Here is a 15,795-nt window from a genome sequence, read left to right as displayed (position 1 = left end):
TAAAAACGCGAGTTCACCATTTGCCGCCACTACCAACACTATTTCTAAGAATCAACAAAAATATCCAAAACATTTCTAAGAATCAACAAAAATATCCAAAAAAAATAGGGGTAATGTTTCACAGCACGGACAAGAGAATCCAGAAGAAGGATGTTCAGGATTCATCGACCAAGATTACTCCGCGGAGCTCCAAGTACAAAAGCCAGCATAGGAAACCGGAGCAGCAAGCCTCTCTCCTGGACTTTGTCAAGCCGAAACCTAAATCACAAAGGCAAATTAAGGCAAATAAACTTCAAAAGACGCATTTAACCATAACAAGAAGTAGCTACATAGTATACAAACGCAAGGGCAAAACCCGCCTTGATCCCAAGAAGAAGATCACCAGGTTGAAAAGGTCCATACGGGTATATCGCACCTCCAAGAAGGCTGAAATAGAAGTCACAGAGGGAGAGCTTGAAGGAGTCCCAGAAAAGAAAGATATTCCGGTGGAACAACAAGTGCAAAATTTATCCCTTAGTGAGACCGCTGCACCCAAAGATGATTTACAAGCAATAGCAGTACATTCCATTCACTCACGGCGATTTAGAAGGTTTGGTTCTATTACTTGTACCTAACGTTAAAAGATCATGTTCGAACTCCTTCAGCTATTGTGACAACTGCACCCGCCCTCGCCTCAAGGAGTTGACCACTCAGTTGCTAAAGGACCTGGATCGCTTTCAGAAGCGCGCCTTTGCCAAAAACGAGATTAAAGCGCGGGCACATCCCCGCCTGGTTTTGGGTGTTCGAGAGGCTCTGGCTAGGTTAAGGATAAACAAGGTGAAACTGTTGTTCCTGGCCACAGACTGCGAGATCAGTCCCGGAGCATGTGAGTAGTCCAATTGTTTGAGAAGCAGCAGATAACAAAATCCGCTTTAAAAGGTGGTCTGGACGAGACTATAGAAGGTTTGAAATTCCAATGCCAGCAGCAACAAGTGCCTTATTGCTTTCCTCTGCCGAGAAGGGAGCTATCCTACGCCCTCCAAAAGCGAGCACAGATTTCTTGCGTGGCTATCCTTGACTTTGACGGAGCGAATGCCACCTACGCAGATCTTCTCAACGAAATAGAGGACGCTCGTGCAGAGTACAAACGCAGAACTGCTTCGTGAGAGTTTATTTGGTGACAACGATAGAAATAAAAGTGCTAGGACGTGCTCGAAACATCGAGATAAACATTTACGAAAACAAAGCTTTAGCCCACCGGTGTCATGGTGGTGCTGACGAAATCATGCATCGTGGAGCTAATATTATCCATATCGGTTGCGGCACCAACCAAGCCGGCGGTGTCGTTAAGTGAGTTGAAAGTTTGGATGGCCTCTTTAGCCTGCTGGGCGGCCAAATTGAACTGAATCAGGATGATCAGGTAGCTAGTGATACCGCCACTCACGCCATACAATGTTTCCATGTCCAGGGTAAAAAATCCACAAGCGGAGAAGTCCACCGAGTGGTTGAGCAATTTTAGCGATAGGTGGTTAACTATTTCGTAAAGAAGATTATCATCTGCCACTACGCCGCACTTGTGCAGACTGATTCCTGTCCGCTTGGAGGCCTGCGACGTTTTCCAACTCAAGTAGATGAGGTACACACATTTGCCAGACGTATAACTTAGAACTATAACCGTGATGAAGGGATTCTTGGCGGAACGAAAAAGCGATGGAATCGATTGGTACTGTGTAGCGCAGTAAAGGAAATAGAGTTGAGCAGTAAAAATTAGGAATCCATAGGCCATTAGGGATAGGATGGGATAGCTCCACAGCTCGTTCAATGCCTTTCCTATCTCACAGATCTCGTCATGCACCTGGCACAGGTTGTTCAGCTTCTCCTCCACCTTAGCGGCATTTCCCAGCTCGCTTTCATGGACCATGTTAGATGCCAGGGGAGGCGGTGGTGGCTTCCTGCTGGCCGCATCAATAGCTTCGCCAAAGGAGTTCATTGAGTGGGCCACTGGTGCTACCTTGTTTATCCCCGAACCAGACACCGAACTCTTGCCAATGGAACCTATGTCCAAGCCTCCTAGTTCCTTGTACAGATACTCCAGGTTGCTGTCATACTGAGGCGGCTGGGAGCTGTCTAGAGGAGGTGGAACCTCTTGATCGCCTCGGAGCCACAGCTTATGCTTCTCGTGCGTGTCCACCAGCTCCTCCAGGTTGGCGTTGATGGCCTCAAAGCGTTCTTTTAACGCATATAACGAAACAGCGAACCAAATCTTGTCCAGCGTGTTGATGAACGTGGGAATGGCGGACACTATCCATAACACGGACATCCATTGACTATAGTCCACCAGCTTGACGTAGGTGGCCACCAAAATGGACAATTCAAAGATGACCGTCATTATCAACATTATCCGGATGCGTCGTCCAATTGTACTGTTGTCCATGAGACACCCCTCTTTGTAAAGGCGCTCATCCACTAGACGGATGCGCTCGTAAAGCCCTCCTACTCTACCCTGGTTTCGTAACGCGGCCAACTGGTCTGAAGCCATCATAATGAGGCCGATATAGGTTAGAAACAAGCCAATCACAAAGGTCAAGGTGCCTGGAAAGAATACAAAACATGGTAATGTGTCTGCACCTTTCTAAGTTTTATGCTTCACTGACTTTGCGAGGCCTTTAGGGTGCGGTCCTCCTCCCCAAAGGAGTATATCAAAATATTGTAGAGCACAACGTAGAGTATCAGCGTACACAGCATGTAAATCATGCCATTGCGGGATTTCTCCAACAGATTCCTAGAGCGAAACTTCTCGAGATCCTGCGGCAGAATTCCAGCTATCTTCGATATAAAGAAAAGTTGCTGGAACTGCTGCAATAGCGGTTGAACTGTGTCCTCTGCCTGCGCCATGTTGTCCGTTGAACACTAAAACTTTGAATGACCGACTTCAGTTAACATGAAGCTATTACCTGCAGCTTGCACTTAGCCTAATTAATTGACCCTTACGCCCCCAATCGATACTATCAACATGGTCAATCTACTACGCCCTGTTTGGACAACAAATGCGGATGAGCTGACTTTTTGTTATATTTATTAAATGGGAAATTTTCATGGGTTTTATGCTGGGGATATATGTCTAAATTTAAAGCCAAATGTACACGGCATTAGTTATTTTCTATGCGGATAAATTTTTGTAGAATGAGAAAAGTGCCAACCTCCGAATTCCGTGTCAGATGTTTTACTTGTGGTGGCTGGTACACAAAATGGTGTATTTAGTTTCTCTTGCGGCGTTCATTCTGTTTTCGCTCCTCCTGCAAATAATTAGTTGTTTTTAAAATGTGCCAAAGCGAAGGACATAAATATAATTTCACAAACAGCTAGAGAACTTTGCAAAAATTTTCATTGGCAGTTTTTGGAAATAAATATACTTCCCACAAGTGGTTGATAGAGACCTAAGGATCCTAGCCTGACTTTGTGAAAGTATACTTATTGCCTCGCCTGCAGGAAATACCGTTTAAAGTGGTTTTTCACAGCGAATTTTATACTGGAAGCTTTTGCAAAGTGATCAGCTAACTCGGACGTTTCGCTCCGGCTTGAGCTGCCTTAAACCATGAAGGTCTTGAGCTGGGTGAGGGGTCTATATAACAACTGATCGTTGGGTAAAACCCATGTTGCTGAAACCTACCTTCTGCGTCAGGATAATCAGCAGCCGGCGGAACATGCTGAGTACATCGAAGAACAAATCTAAAGCGTGCTGCACAACATCGCGGTTTCCGTTTCGGCACTTCTCCACAATGTTCTGAGTGTCGTAGACGATGAAGGCAGCCATTACGAAAACGCCAACATAGAGTTGAGTCTATAAGGAAAAAGGGAATTGTTTAATTATACAATTATATATAATGAATACTTTAAAATAAAAAAACTAAGTGTATTTGCATTACGTTCCATAACAAAGCACTTTTAAAGAGGATAGAAATTTATTTTATCCACCTAACATAAAGCTATTTATAAATAATCTAGCAGCTGTGGCCCACTTTTGAAGATAAAAAAGATAGGAAAGGTAGAAAAACGGGCACTCACCACTTGCACGAAGTAGGACTTGAAGACCATGTTAAAGAGACTCAGCAGAGCCATGGTGTTGATGACGCTAACTAGCATTCCACCCAGATAGAGGTACTTGCCCTGCTCGGCCAGAAGGGCGGCCAAGGAGAGCGAGATGAAGGTGACAAAGGTGCCCGTTAGGGCGGACAAGATTATGGCCGGATTGATGCTGCAAATATAGCCGAGGAGCGGTCCGAGCGTCTGGCCGGAGCAGAATCCGAAGGCGTAGAGCATGCTCAAACGTGTGTAGTAGTTCTTGCCGTCATCCTTGTAGAAGTGCAGACCCAAAACCAGAACTAGAGTGGCCACCGCTGCCAGGACTCCAAGATCGAGGAAGTCGCGCATCTGAAGCAGGGCTCCCATAGCCGTGGCAGCGGCAGTGCTGCCCAGGACCATGTAGACCTTTGACAGGTGCTCACGCACATAGGGCTCACTGGGGAATAAAGAAGGAGGAGGAGGAGGTCCGTTAGTTTCAAGGTCCATCGATCCGATGGCCAACTGTTGATGTGGTTGGATACCAAAACAACACGTCAGTGCAACGCACTTGGACCCTCAACTTTTCGGGGTGACCCATCGGAATGTACGTAATACTTACTAACGGTCGCCGAGGCCGTTCATGAACGTCTGGAAACGGTCATTGATGTAATTCGCAGTATCTGCCATTGTGTTATTTTCTCGCACTTGCTCTTCCTATTTTCTGGTAATATTATACTTCAGTTTGTCGATCAAACGGAGGAGTGAATTTGAACTGTTGGATCGATGTTTTAAAACTGACTGTTTACTTTCTCAGGCCTACTCGGCTCTCTTTTCTTGCCTTTTCTTTCTGTATTTCACAAAAACTGTTTTATCAGCTTCTAGTGTTGGGTAAGGTGTCATAGACTAGTGCTGACGATATAGTCTGTTTACCGCTAAATTTGGATTATGCTCGTTATTATTGAATAAATTAGTATGTTTTAAAAGTATATATGGTGAATATTTCAAGAACATTTTAATTTATTCGACAAATAATCTTTTCAATTGAATAAACTTATTTAAAACAATGATGTTATACGACCTTCCTTTTTTTCTTTGCTAGAATATAGTCAGCACTATTGATAAGGCAGTGTTTTGGTCATTTGCCCACCTGAGTTAGTGTTGGGTAACGGACACTTAACGAGCCTTCCAGATGATTCTATGACGTGTTTCAGTTGCGCGCGCTGCCTACTTTCCATTTGAAAAGCAACGAAGTACGAAATGACTCATAAATTGTTTTTTATTTCGCGCTAGATCCAGACAAGTCATTTGGCGTAATATCTAAAAACATAGTACATGGTAAATAATAAACTATTGCAAATTGGGCGACTAGGTGTGGTTGCTTGTCCATAAAACAAGAAATCTCTAAAATTGTATAGTGTATGTCTAGGGTCCCAGAAGAATGGGACAACTTTACCTGCTTTGGCATGACTTAACAGACAGTAATTGTTTGTATAAATTCATATGTACTTTGTTTCATCAAGATCACAATCACAGTATAAATTGTACAAGACATCGTTAAGCTCATAATACTCATAACACCTCTAGACTCTCGCTCAGCGGTGAGTTACAGGTACTTTTCAAATCGTAGGTTTGCTTTAACAAGGTGTAATTGCAATTTGGGATTAGTGCGACATGATCTTAGTCGAGTATCGTTTCGTTTACAAAATGTATGTACAAATTAAAAGTAAAGCTAGAATTTAAAAAAGTAAAATGTAGATGATACAATAGGAGGACTAAGTTGTGTAAAATGAGCCGCGAGTAGTACAGTATCTCGGGAGGAACTGGATGACTTTGTTCTTTTCTTGGAACCTATGTTAGGAACTACATCAACTTTTAACGTTAGTATAGTTAACTACGATAAATGCGATTAGGAGGTTTCTCTTTAAGAGTAATTTAGTCTAAAAATCATGGTATTTGGGCTAAAAGCACACACTCGACTTATTCTATACAAACATATGGTATTTCCATCCGTGTATGCGGATGGAATCAGTCGTCATTTAAATGCTACAAAAATTCACTCACACTCAGTCTCAAGCACACAATTATGATCGACTTAAGTTTATATGTTAAATAAAAACATGATTAAACAAATGCGTGGAGAATGTTTACAACAAAAGATCGCGGAATCTTTGAAAATACATTAGGGATAACGATTTTCGGCCTCAGTCGGCAAAATGATTTTGTTAATATAACAATTTCAATATTAATTGCACGCACAAGTGCAATAATTTTGTAATTTTTACATACAATTTTGTTGTACAATTATAAATTCATTAACTAATAAGATTATGTTTGTTTTTTTATAATAAGAGTACAAGAAGACACACAATGCAAGACAGTTTTGGTAAAGGTTTTTTCTGGAACAATTCTTTTTTCATACGTTTATGTTTTATTAAATAAACCGAAATTTTAGAGTACAATAATATTGAAATTCTGCTGCGAAGACGGCGGTGCAGGAATGCTAGTTGTTTGTTATTTGATGATCCAGTGCGCATCAGTGTCTAAAAAGTCCCACGCTGTCTCTCCCCTTGGCTTCTCCATCGATCCTCCTGCTGCTGACTTCGCTGACGTTCTTGCTGCTGCCAGGATTCTGGGATGTGAAGTTGAATGGGTCCAGAGACAGCCCCCGTCCGTCGTTGGTAAAATGTTGTCAGCATTTCGGCTTATTATAGTATGTCTAGAAGAACTATGCTGTTTGCCATATTCATATCCTACGTATTGGTAATGTTAGATACAAATCGAAAATCTGTTAATTGTGGCTAGCTTGTCATCCCATCAAGCTGCGGCTTATTGTTTGTTAATAGAGTGTGTTTAGTATATCTGCGTTGCATCTTTACACTTGATTACGGTCCACTGGCGCTGCCCCAACTTCCACTTACGACAGTCAATGCCGGGAACGGTGCTCCTCACGCCTGTCGCGATCGCGTTCCCGCTCGCGGTCACGTTCCCGGTCGCGATCGCGTCGCTCCCGGTCCGAGGAGCGGTACCTCTCCCGATCCTCGTAGTAGCGCTTTGATGATGGCGCCTCCGCTGCTTCGGCGACTACGGGTTCCGGTGACTTTCGTGGACGTACCGATCGGCTGTTGTAGGATTATGGGATTAAAATTAACTTAGATCGTCATTTCAAGATAATAAATAATTCGCTTAATTGTCACCTTATTTTGTTGCACAAATTTGAAATTTTTTTAACATCTTCACAGGAAGTTATCAAAAAAACAAATTTTGAAAAGTTTTTACATAAAGATTTTTAAAGATATTTTATACAATTCTTCAAATATTGATTTATAAAGAATTAAGCTCTTGGTCGTCTGCTATTTGTAAAGGTATAGTGTTAGTGTAGAAGTAGAATAGTGTTTACTACAATATTATAAATTATGTTTTAAATATAATAAATTATGAGTTCGATGTTATCAAATAACGAAGAATGAATTATTCATGCGCAACTTTTAATTGAGACAGTGAAGCGAGTTAGAAACAGTAGAATATTTTTACCTGTCATCCCTGTAGTGATCCGGAGCCTGACGTTCACGTTCTCTGCTGCGTGACCTCTCCCTGTAGCTTCTATAAAACGAATAGACATTTAATATACAATTTTATGTGAGGTGAACACATTATAAAACCAAATCTTACCCGCCATCCCGTTCACGCTCGCGATCCCGATCGCGTTCCCGCTCCCGAGATCGCTCGCGGTACCTGGACGTGGAACGCTCACGTCGCTGCCGGCTGCGATGGGATCGCTCCCTTGACCGCGACCTTTCGCGCCTATTGTAGCTCTTGGCCTCGATGCCGTGCAACGTGTCCTGCAGCGAGCTGATCAGGATTTTGCAGCGCTCATCGTGTGCTACCTTGGACTGTTTGATCAGTGAAATGGCTGTGACCAGTGTCTCGATGGCGCTCGAGTATTCACCGGCGGCCGCATCAGAAACAGCTCTGAAAATAGATTTGCATACATAAGTAAATTCACATTTAACCAACAAAGATTCTTTGAATACTCTACATAAATTATTTATTAGACCGGATCATAAAAGTGAACTGAAGTACTTTGCACTCACCTGGCGATCGCTGAACTGCTGACTGTGCGATTTCTGCTCATCACCTCCTCGAACTCCACCTCCGTCAGTTGCGGACCCATCTGCTGAGGATCGGGGAAGGGACCTGGTGGCTTACCCTGCGGTGGCGGCCACGGACCGCGTGGTCCATGCTGAGCAAACTGGGGCGGCGGTCCATGCTGTGGCGTCATGTTCATGCCTTGTTGCGGTGGCATATTCATGCCTGGCTGCGGACCGGGAGCTCCGTGCGGCGGACCACCCATGCCCGGATGCTGGGCAGGACCACCAGGCTGGTTGAAGAATGCCGGATTGACGTGGGGTGCGGGTGCGCCGTGTGGTCCGCCCGGACCTGGTGCTGGGGGAAGGCCACGTGGCGGACCTTGCGGGGGAAAACCACCGTGCATGGGTGGACGACGCCAGTCGGGACCTGGCGGACCCCTGACGGGCATGCCCATGGGGCCTCCTTGGAACTGCAAAGCAGAAGAGACAGGATTAGTTACTGTTCCCATGATCGAATCGGTTTCTAGGCTAGGGTATGAGTTGGTGTTGCATGGGCTGATCCGTGGAATTACTTTAAATGTTCTGAATACATCGCTTAAGACTAAGTTAACTAAGGTTAACTTAAGTTGGGTTAGTCATCCTTTATCTCGTTCTCTTTCTGGCTTCGTTAGAATTATATTATGGCATAGATACAAAGAGGACTCAGTGCTTTGGGGATTGTTACCATTGGTCGCTGCGGCGGTCCGTTCGGTGGACCTGGTCGTGGTCCGCCTGGCCGCTGACCTGGCCATTGGCCCTGCGCTGACGGATACCGGGGTGGCGGCTGTTGGTTGCCCATGAGCCCGCCTTGCGGATGCATTGGCGGCTATATTAATACGAATTACGTTTTATATTGGAGTAGTAGTTGTTGTTGTGGGGTAGAAGTGTGCGTAAGCGTTGTCAAAGACATGGAATAGAACATAAATCGTAATACATAAACATTTTGTATAACAATAGCGGGCGATTTTACAATTACAGATACTCGGGCGGGAAATACATGAACGGAATTAAATCAAAAGTATATCTTATTTGAGTGGAGCCAGGAAGGCATTAGGTTTCATTACATTTCTGGCTCTTGATTTTAGTTTATTACATGTGCTTTTTTGTTGAAGGTCTATAACTAGAGTACAGAAAATAAAAAGAATATAAGCTGCCTTAGGCTGAGAAGTGCTATAAAAATTGCTCTGAAATTACTTGTGAGTAAAAAGAAATACAAAATAAGAATAAGTACTACTTAAATAAAAAACCTTAGAAACTTAATTTGTACGACAGATTTAGTTTAGTTTATAAATTTCCAAATGAAATAATCAAAAGAGATTGGACATTTCAGATTGATTATATATCACAACTAAAGTCGTTTTATTTGTTTTTCTAAATTGTAAAACTTAGTTTGTACGATTATTTTTTACAAAAGAACATTGATCACCAGAAGAAGAATGTCTTCGTTTATAAACCACACAGCAAATGAAGTCGTATATTTAGGGTTTCTAATTTTACTTAAGTAACGAAATTTTGCATTCAGAACAATTTTGATGGAATTAGGAAATAATGTAGGAATGTAGAAACAAAACAAAATAGAACCGGGCGATATTTCTACGAACGATGAGACCTTTTTGGGGCCATGCGGGGCTAAAACAATGGTTGTGTACCTGCATTCGTGGAGGTCCTGAGTTGGGTCCGCCCACCTGGGGCACCTGCGACATGTGCTGCGGTCGGTACTGGCCCGGCTGCATGATGGAGTTCATACCGCGCGGTGGATGTCCTGGGGGACCTCCTCCTTGCGGTCCTCCTGGATGTCCGCTGGGCATTGGCCCGCCACCCATACTGGGTGGTGCCGGACCCCTCGGCGGTCCATTCTGCTGCGGCGGCGGCACTGGACGCGTCTTTTGCAGACTCTCAAATTGGGTGAGTGCCTGCTTGCTGGGGTACGTGACCACCGGTGCTTGCCCATGCATCTCCTTCTTGGGCAGCTGGTCGAGCACGGCGCGCAGGCTGGACTCCGAGCCGAGGGAGATTACACTGAAGCCCTTCGACTGACCGTTGGCCCTGTTCTCGAAAAACTTCACTTCCTGTAAATCACTCACGCCAATGTCTCGCAGCGAATTGGCGATATCCTGGTCAGTGGTCCACCAGGTGAGATTGCCCACATACAGCTGATAGCGGCGGTTCATGGTCGGAGTGAGGCTACCACTGCTCTGATGGTACACCCCATTGGGACCACCGGAATTCCGTTCGCCGATATCCCCGGAGCCTGGTCCAGCGGCTCCATCTGCGGAGGGCGTTCCACCGCCCCCGCCACCTGAGGCGGCCGCTTCGGTGGGACCGCCTATGTCATCGTAAAGGTCTACTCCATCACCTCCAAATTCGTCCTGTCCGGATTGAGCAAAGTAAGAAATTAACAAATGGGTCAAACTAGCGTGTGAAAACCGTGGTCGTTTTTGTTGGTGAGACCTCATAGCAGTAGGGTGGCTAACAAACTTTAAAATGTTAAAAAAGATACTTGTTTAAAAGTGGTATAAACAAACCACCAAGTTTAACATTTAAAAATAGTTTATTTTAACTGTTTTAACTTTAGAATTGTTATAAAAAGTATTGGCATTGGTAAGGAACCATGGTTTTGATTATATATTTATATTTATTAAGTTTATGTTTATATCTAAATCGTTTCGTACGCTCCTTCCAAGAATCCTACATTACAGGGTACCATGCGTCTGAGCTCTCCTAAGACGCCGTTCCACCCCCTAACACAATTCTTTCGCACATCGATCCACCCTACTGTATACATACACACGCGGCTTGCAAAGCGACTGCTTTTTCCCATGGCTTACCTGAGCCTGCCCGGCAAAGTCCTTGTCGAGGTCCTCCGCGTACAGATCCAAGACCACGTCGGCCATGTTGAGCCGGCAAAGGTGCTCTTCCTAGACGTAATTACTGATTTTTCGCCGCTTTTCCCAACTTTCGCACGCACACCAAGGCACTCGACACTCGTTCGTTCTCTGTCGCACTCACACTCGCGCCTCGTAAAGTTTTTTTTTTTTGGGGGAAGCCGGAGCAGAAACCGGCGTGCTGCTCGGCGATTTAGCCGGGGAATCGCGCCCGCTGCACAATTAATTGATTAATTGCTTTAACGCGTTGTTGTCAGTGGGGCGAATTCTGTAACTATTTACATTATACTCGTGCACGAACTAATTTCTTTAATCTTGCGAAAAAATTGTCAGCGTAAAATGGCGGAGCGGTGCAGTGTGACCGTGGAGCTGAAATGTCATAACACTTTGCAGTATATTTCTGCTCTCTTGCTCTCATACTAAAAAATGAGCACTTTGTAGCATTTCAGTATTCGAAATACTAGGCATCCATAACCATTTTGAATTTTACAGTGTCCTTAGTGTGGACACAAACCATTACAAGTATATCGAGTTCTCTCAAATTTTGAATTTAGAAAATCGACCGTTACAGCTTTTTTAAAAAGTGTTATAAATTCATTAAATTTGATTGAATACTTTTTCTTTCATTTTCGACACCGAATACCAATTAAAACAACTCGTAATTTAAATGAATATGCATACTTCAAATAATTGATAAATTTCAGTGGACCACCATCACACACTTATTAATCAGCATAAATTGCCATTCCTGCCCAAAAAATATTGCCGTACATAAGTTAGATTTACAGGTCCAAATGGACGCTGACCGTGTCACTTGCACAACTAGACAGCGCACTTGGCCAGAGCTCCAAATTTAGAATTTAAATATAGCAATTAAGCTGATTTATGCAGCCCGTCTGCAGGTTACAATAATTGCCGCTAACAACTCGGCTCTCCGAAATCTTCGAACTTGCTGGAGGCTGGAGGCTGGGAACCGAGGAGATTGTGGCGCCGTCGTCTTGGCAACTTGTATGCAAATGCGCGGAGCAAATTTTGGAAAAAAAAAACGAGGCAACATTTTTTAGTCAAGCCTGTGAAATAAAACACATATCCCAAAATCTAGTGCATGATTAGCCATGTTATGCTTGTATCTGATGTTTTTCCATTTTTCTTCTTTTATTTTGGCAGCAGTCCACCTGCTGGTATTTAGTATTGAGGTTTGGCTCTTTGACTCTCATGTGTTAGCTGCGTTAATGAATTGCCTTAAATGTCAATTACCACTGGCTTTTATCGTCCAATATGAACAGACGCAATTATAATTGCTGAACTCGCCTCAAGCGATTGTGCGCTTTTAATTAACAAGAGTAGGTTTACCACTGCTGGATAATTACGATCTTTACTGCAATCAATCGATTTTTTAATGCTTCAGCGACGCTCGCCGTCGAGCATGCGAATTAAGTTATTGCAGATTGGATTTTCGCGATCTGCATATGTGGAAATGTGTTTCCAATTCAGGGTGGGCGGTTCTTCAAGAGCGAACTCGCAGATGAAAATTGACGGATGTTGGTGGCGCGGGTGCAGTCAAATTAAATTCTCGGCTAATCGCTGACATTTTTGGGGCAGAGCTGGCTTTGAAGGTGCAACATCGAAGGGGAGGAGACTTACGCACGTAGTATTTATCATAAATTAAACGAACTCAAACTATCATTATGTACATATAAGAATTATTTTTATAGTAAAAGTAAACTAAAATCAGTTAAATTCATTTAAAATCTAGCTTTAAATCACCCACAATAAGCAGCGAAACGAAATCAATTAATAACAAAATATTACTCATACGCAGTGTGGCCTTTGCTGGCACCCATAAAATTTGTATAAGTGTTTTTGAATGTTTCTGATCACTTAGAACTGCATAATGGGCACCACTCATTTCAATTGCCCCCCCATCGACCATTTCAAGCGTGCGTAAGTCATGTCAAAAATTTATTGCGTGACCATTGGCTGGGATACTTTATCAAAAAGCGGCGCCGCAGCTACCAAAGTGCCAACTTGCAACTTCCCAGCTTCCAACTGCCCAGAAGCCGTCGTGCCGCTCCGCCAGTTGGGCAATGGATACGCAAGGAGAACATACATAAATCTCACACCAGAGCCGGCTATCAAGTGCACCTACACAGCAGCCATTCGATGCGATGCGATTCGATGCGATTCAATTCGATTCGGTTCGGTTCGGTCCTGGCCAAGTGTCGAGGTGCCAATTAAGGCTACACACTGCTGGGTATTTTGACCATATCATACAGCAAACTGCAAGCTGCATAGAGCACACTGCATACTGCGCTGCATGGATAATTTTTTGCCTCCATGGAGCGACCGAAATGGACCAGGCCGAGTGTCATTTGATTCTTGTGGCAGGCTGGCGGCGTTTCATGCGCCTTTGACATGCAACCAGGGTCCAAATTCAAAGCTCCATGCCGAGTCGGCACAGTTTACACGAATCACCCAATAGCAATGGCCACCAAACAAACAAAATAGAAAAACCAACCAGTAACCGACATAAAGCGAACAAAAAAAAAAAAAAAATTACGAAATTTGTCGTCTGACAAAAAGCTTAGAAAACGATATAAATTAAATTTACGTTTTTGGTGCTCATTAAATGTTCACAACTTTGGGCCCAGCGAGGCATTTTCGGTTGCAAAATTAGAACATCGCTTTGGGAAATCGCTGCCAAAATGCACTTAATTGTTTTTCGCTCTTGTTACAGTTTCATTCTTCGGTTTTCTCGCGATTGTCACAAATTGAATAATGTCTCAATTGCGGGCCGCAGTTTGGAGAACATTCAAACATTGTTTGCCAACTGTTTGCAATTGTTTGCGATTGTTTGCCGCCATACGAGGCGACTAATTACGTAGCTATATTGTATAATCGTGCCGTTTGATATATATCCTGGCACAGCTGGCCGATCCAGATCCAGATCCAGAAAAAAAGTGAAAGGCAAACATGCAACGCCCACTTCTCGCCGGGATACTCCAACTGGCCAAGTGGCCAAGTATAACTAGACCATTACATAATTGTTACCATTTGACTAATTTGCCTCTGGCCAGATAAAAGTCGAGCGAATAACGAGAGGCGCAAAAAAGGGGCTCCAATCTGTACCTGGCCAACTGGTGGCCATTTGCCATGTCACGGTGCTCCACTGGCCACTGGCAATCGCACCACTGACCAACTTATCCACAACCGGCTCCCAGCTGAAGCAGAGCCACTCCGAATATGGGTCAGCTACGTGAGTTAATCCATGCACCCCATGCAATCTTAATTGCCAATCATCCATGGAAGCGATCGGAATGGGAAATCAGAGCAAAATCGAATTTCAAATTTTAGTTCCGCCTGCATAATCAGCAAACCCAAAAATAAATGTAATGAAATTCAAGTAAAGAACAACGTTAATAGCTTCTGGTTTAATGCGTTGCTACAACCTGGGATGCATTCTTCCCGCAAGGTGACGAGTTCTCTGGCAGCGACTCAGTTTGTTGAACCACTTGATGTAGCCTCTCTTTGTGTGAATCTGCAAAGGTCTCTGAAAGTCTCTCAGTGCAGCTGGCTTTGCAGTAGCTAAGATACTACATTTAGTACAAAGTTCCAAAGGTATTCCAACCATACCAATGCTATCCTTCTCAGAATCCTTGGATCTCTTTGATGGCCAGACACTGGGCAAGTTAATGATGACCAGACGTGACAGGCAAATCATTGCAAAAAGCTACGACAAAATGTAAAACGTACTTATTCAAATTTGATCAAGATTCTACGTTTCAGTCTTGTGTCCAGTGTGTGTGTTGACTTGTGTGAATGAAAATGCTCCGGCCAACTGATTGAGTCTAGTTTTGCCGCCTCGCTTTCATTGAACGCGTGTGAGTTTTGCAATCGCGAGTGGAGAGAAGCTGACCAGACCGAGACTCGTTCCAGATCGAGATCTCGTTGCCCGTCTCCAGCTGCTCCTCCATTTGGAGTTGGTGCAAATGAAATGGAAAACGAAGCCAAAGCGGGTTTTCAGCTAAAATGGGGCAGAAGTCGGCACAGTGGATGCCTTACATAACCGACCATAGAAAAGCACACATGCGCACTTGGCGAATTAACATATAAGTTGGAATCTAAATTAAAAAAAAATATTTTTTGAAGTACAAGGTTATGGAACTATAAAAATATAAATAAACAGAGAAAATGCACACTTCTTCTACTTTTCTAAAAATATAAATAGAGTGCCTTTTAAAACATATACTTAAAAGTCCTTAAAAACATTGCTTTTAGGTAAGCAGGATTGCATTGATTCTAAAAGCTTTAAATATATACTTTTATCTTAATAAACATTTTTTGCGAGTGTAGCAGCACAGTGGCATGTGCAATTTATCTGGCCGCAGAAATCTTTCCTGGCTGGCTAGACTAGGATACCCCAGCTATTGGGCCGATGTCAGCCGCAGAAAAAAGCGAGAAAAATAGAAAAATAGTTAAAAGCAGTAGCAACATGACTCGCTGGCATGTGGCTTAGTTTCGCTTTAATAGCCGCCGACTTCGAGGCATTTGCATTGCGCCATTTGGGAGTCATAATGCAGTGACACATTTGTTGCGTGCCACTAAAGCCACTAAAGGGCAAACGAGCTGCGTCTTAATTACGTTAATGGCAGCCAAAAAAGAGTTATACTATAGTATATACATATATGTGCGATCCATGTGCGATTCTCGTTGCCTCAGCATTTGTGTAATGTGGGTAATTA

General features: G+C 43.5%; 5 protein-coding genes across 8 annotated transcripts; 1 reads left to right on the top strand and 4 right to left on the bottom strand.

Moving 5' to 3' along the window:
• Positions 1-21: 21 nt before the first annotated feature.
• LOC6532740 (selenocysteine insertion sequence-binding protein 2) lies at positions 22-1,197 on the top strand. The gene is made up of 3 exons (XM_002093446.4): positions 22-589; positions 645-865; positions 919-1,197. The coding sequence occupies exons 1-3, from the start codon at positions 114-116 to the stop codon at positions 1,143-1,145; spliced, it is 924 nt and encodes a 307-aa protein (XP_002093482.1). The 5' UTR covers positions 22-113; the 3' UTR covers positions 1,146-1,197.
• On the bottom strand, positions 1,136-2,923 carry LOC6532739 (gustatory receptor for bitter taste 66a). 2 transcript variants are annotated; one of them, XM_043206993.1, is made up of 3 exons: positions 2,634-2,923; positions 1,424-2,571; positions 1,136-1,360 (listed from the first exon to the last, which is right to left on the bottom strand). In XM_043206993.1, exons 1-3 carry the CDS (start codon positions 2,872-2,874, stop codon positions 1,229-1,231), a joined length of 1,521 nt encoding a protein of 506 aa, XP_043062928.1. In that variant the 5' UTR covers positions 2,875-2,923; the 3' UTR covers positions 1,136-1,228. The 2 variants fall into 2 exon arrangements, with proteins under 2 accessions (XP_043062928.1, XP_002093481.1); XM_002093445.3 differs by having other exon boundaries at positions 1,136-2,571.
• A 115-nt stretch (positions 2,924-3,038) lies between these two features.
• Positions 3,039-4,908, bottom strand: LOC6532738 (bax inhibitor 1). Of its 2 annotated transcripts, XM_015194099.3 has the most exons (5): positions 4,661-4,908; positions 4,045-4,498; positions 3,650-3,820; positions 3,476-3,588; positions 3,039-3,275 (listed from the first exon to the last, which is right to left on the bottom strand). In XM_015194099.3, exons 1-4 carry the CDS (start codon positions 4,726-4,728, stop codon positions 3,568-3,570), a joined length of 714 nt encoding a protein of 237 aa, XP_015049585.1. In that variant the 5' UTR covers positions 4,729-4,908; the 3' UTR covers positions 3,039-3,275; positions 3,476-3,567. The 2 variants fall into 2 exon arrangements, with proteins under 2 accessions (XP_015049585.1, XP_002093480.1); XM_002093444.3 differs by lacking the exon at positions 3,476-3,588 and having other exon boundaries at positions 4,661-4,906.
• Positions 4,909-6,419: 1,511 nt separating this feature from the next.
• Positions 6,420-11,429, bottom strand: LOC6532737 (cleavage and polyadenylation specificity factor subunit 6). 2 transcript variants are annotated; one of them, XM_002093443.4, is made up of 7 exons: positions 10,997-11,429; positions 9,818-10,537; positions 8,854-8,994; positions 8,133-8,599; positions 7,711-8,010; positions 7,573-7,641; positions 6,420-7,160 (listed from the first exon to the last, which is right to left on the bottom strand). In XM_002093443.4, the coding sequence occupies exons 1-7, from the start codon at positions 11,060-11,062 to the stop codon at positions 6,965-6,967; spliced, it is 1,959 nt and encodes a 652-aa protein (XP_002093479.1). In that variant the 5' UTR covers positions 11,063-11,429; the 3' UTR covers positions 6,420-6,964. The 2 variants fall into 2 exon arrangements, with proteins under 2 accessions (XP_002093479.1, XP_015049584.1); XM_015194098.3 differs by lacking the exon at positions 8,854-8,994.
• A 3,022-nt stretch (positions 11,430-14,451) lies between these two features.
• On the bottom strand, positions 14,452-14,893 carry LOC26534524. The gene is made up of 2 exons (XM_015194097.3): positions 14,687-14,893; positions 14,452-14,638 (listed from the first exon to the last, which is right to left on the bottom strand). Exons 1-2 carry the CDS (start codon positions 14,772-14,774, stop codon positions 14,496-14,498), a joined length of 231 nt encoding a protein of 76 aa, XP_015049583.1. The 5' UTR covers positions 14,775-14,893; the 3' UTR covers positions 14,452-14,495.
• Positions 14,894-15,795: the final 902 nt, after the last annotated feature.

This window comes from Drosophila yakuba, chromosome 3L (assembly GCF_016746365.2).
Source record: "Drosophila yakuba strain Tai18E2 chromosome 3L, Prin_Dyak_Tai18E2_2.1, whole genome shotgun sequence".
Classification (NCBI taxonomy): Eukaryota; Metazoa; Arthropoda; class Insecta; order Diptera; family Drosophilidae; genus Drosophila; species Drosophila yakuba.
Note: the sequence above shows the minus strand (reverse complement) of the source record. Positions and strands in the feature narration are given on the sequence as shown.

What these genes read in the sequence shown, in the direction of transcription:
- LOC6532740 (XM_002093446.4), top strand. Translation starts at nt 114, where the DNA reads ATGTTTCACAGCACGGACAAGAGAATCCAGAAGAAGGATGTTCAGGAT. An exon ending in CACTCACGGCGATTTAGAAG is followed by an intron (nt 590 to 644) that starts GTTTGGTTCTAT and finishes GAACTCCTTCAG; the next exon opens with CTATTGTGACAACTGCACCC. An exon ending in CGAGATCAGTCCCGGAGCAT is followed by an intron (nt 866 to 918) that starts GTGAGTAGTCCA and finishes CCGCTTTAAAAG; the next exon opens with GTGGTCTGGACGAGACTATA.
- LOC6532739 (XM_002093445.3), bottom strand. Translation starts at nt 2,874, where the DNA reads ATGGCGCAGGCAGAGGACACAGTTCAACCGCTATTGCAGCAGTTCCAG. An exon ending in CACCCTAAAGGCCTCGCAAA is followed by an intron (nt 2,572 to 2,633) that starts GTCAGTGAAGCA and finishes TATTCTTTCCAG; the next exon opens with GCACCTTGACCTTTGTGATT.
- LOC6532738 (XM_002093444.3), bottom strand. Translation starts at nt 4,728, where the DNA reads ATGGCAGATACTGCGAATTACATCAATGACCGTTTCCAGACGTTCATG. An exon ending in AGTCCTACTTCGTGCAAGTG is followed by an intron (nt 3,821 to 4,044) that starts GTGAGTGCCCGT and finishes TTTTCCTTATAG; the next exon opens with ACTCAACTCTATGTTGGCGT. An exon ending in TGATTATCCTGACGCAGAAG is followed by an intron (nt 3,276 to 3,649) that starts GTAGGTTTCAGC and finishes AATTATTTGCAG; the next exon opens with GAGGAGCGAAAACAGAATGA.
- LOC6532737 (XM_002093443.4), bottom strand. Translation starts at nt 11,062, where the DNA reads ATGGCCGACGTGGTCTTGGATCTGTACGCGGAGGACCTCGACAAGGAC. An exon ending in CAGGACCTCCACGAATGCAG is followed by an intron (nt 8,995 to 9,817) that starts GTACACAACCAT and finishes GTATTAATATAG; the next exon opens with CCGCCAATGCATCCGCAAGG. An exon ending in GACCGCCGCAGCGACCAATG is followed by an intron (nt 8,600 to 8,853) that starts GTAACAATCCCC and finishes TCTGCTTTGCAG; the next exon opens with TTCCAAGGAGGCCCCATGGG.
- LOC26534524 (XM_015194097.3), bottom strand. Translation starts at nt 14,774, where the DNA reads ATGATTTGCCTGTCACGTCTGGTCATCATTAACTTGCCCAGTGTCTGG. An exon ending in TTCTGAGAAGGATAGCATTG is followed by an intron (nt 14,639 to 14,686) that starts GTATGGTTGGAA and finishes GTAGTATCTTAG; the next exon opens with CTACTGCAAAGCCAGCTGCA.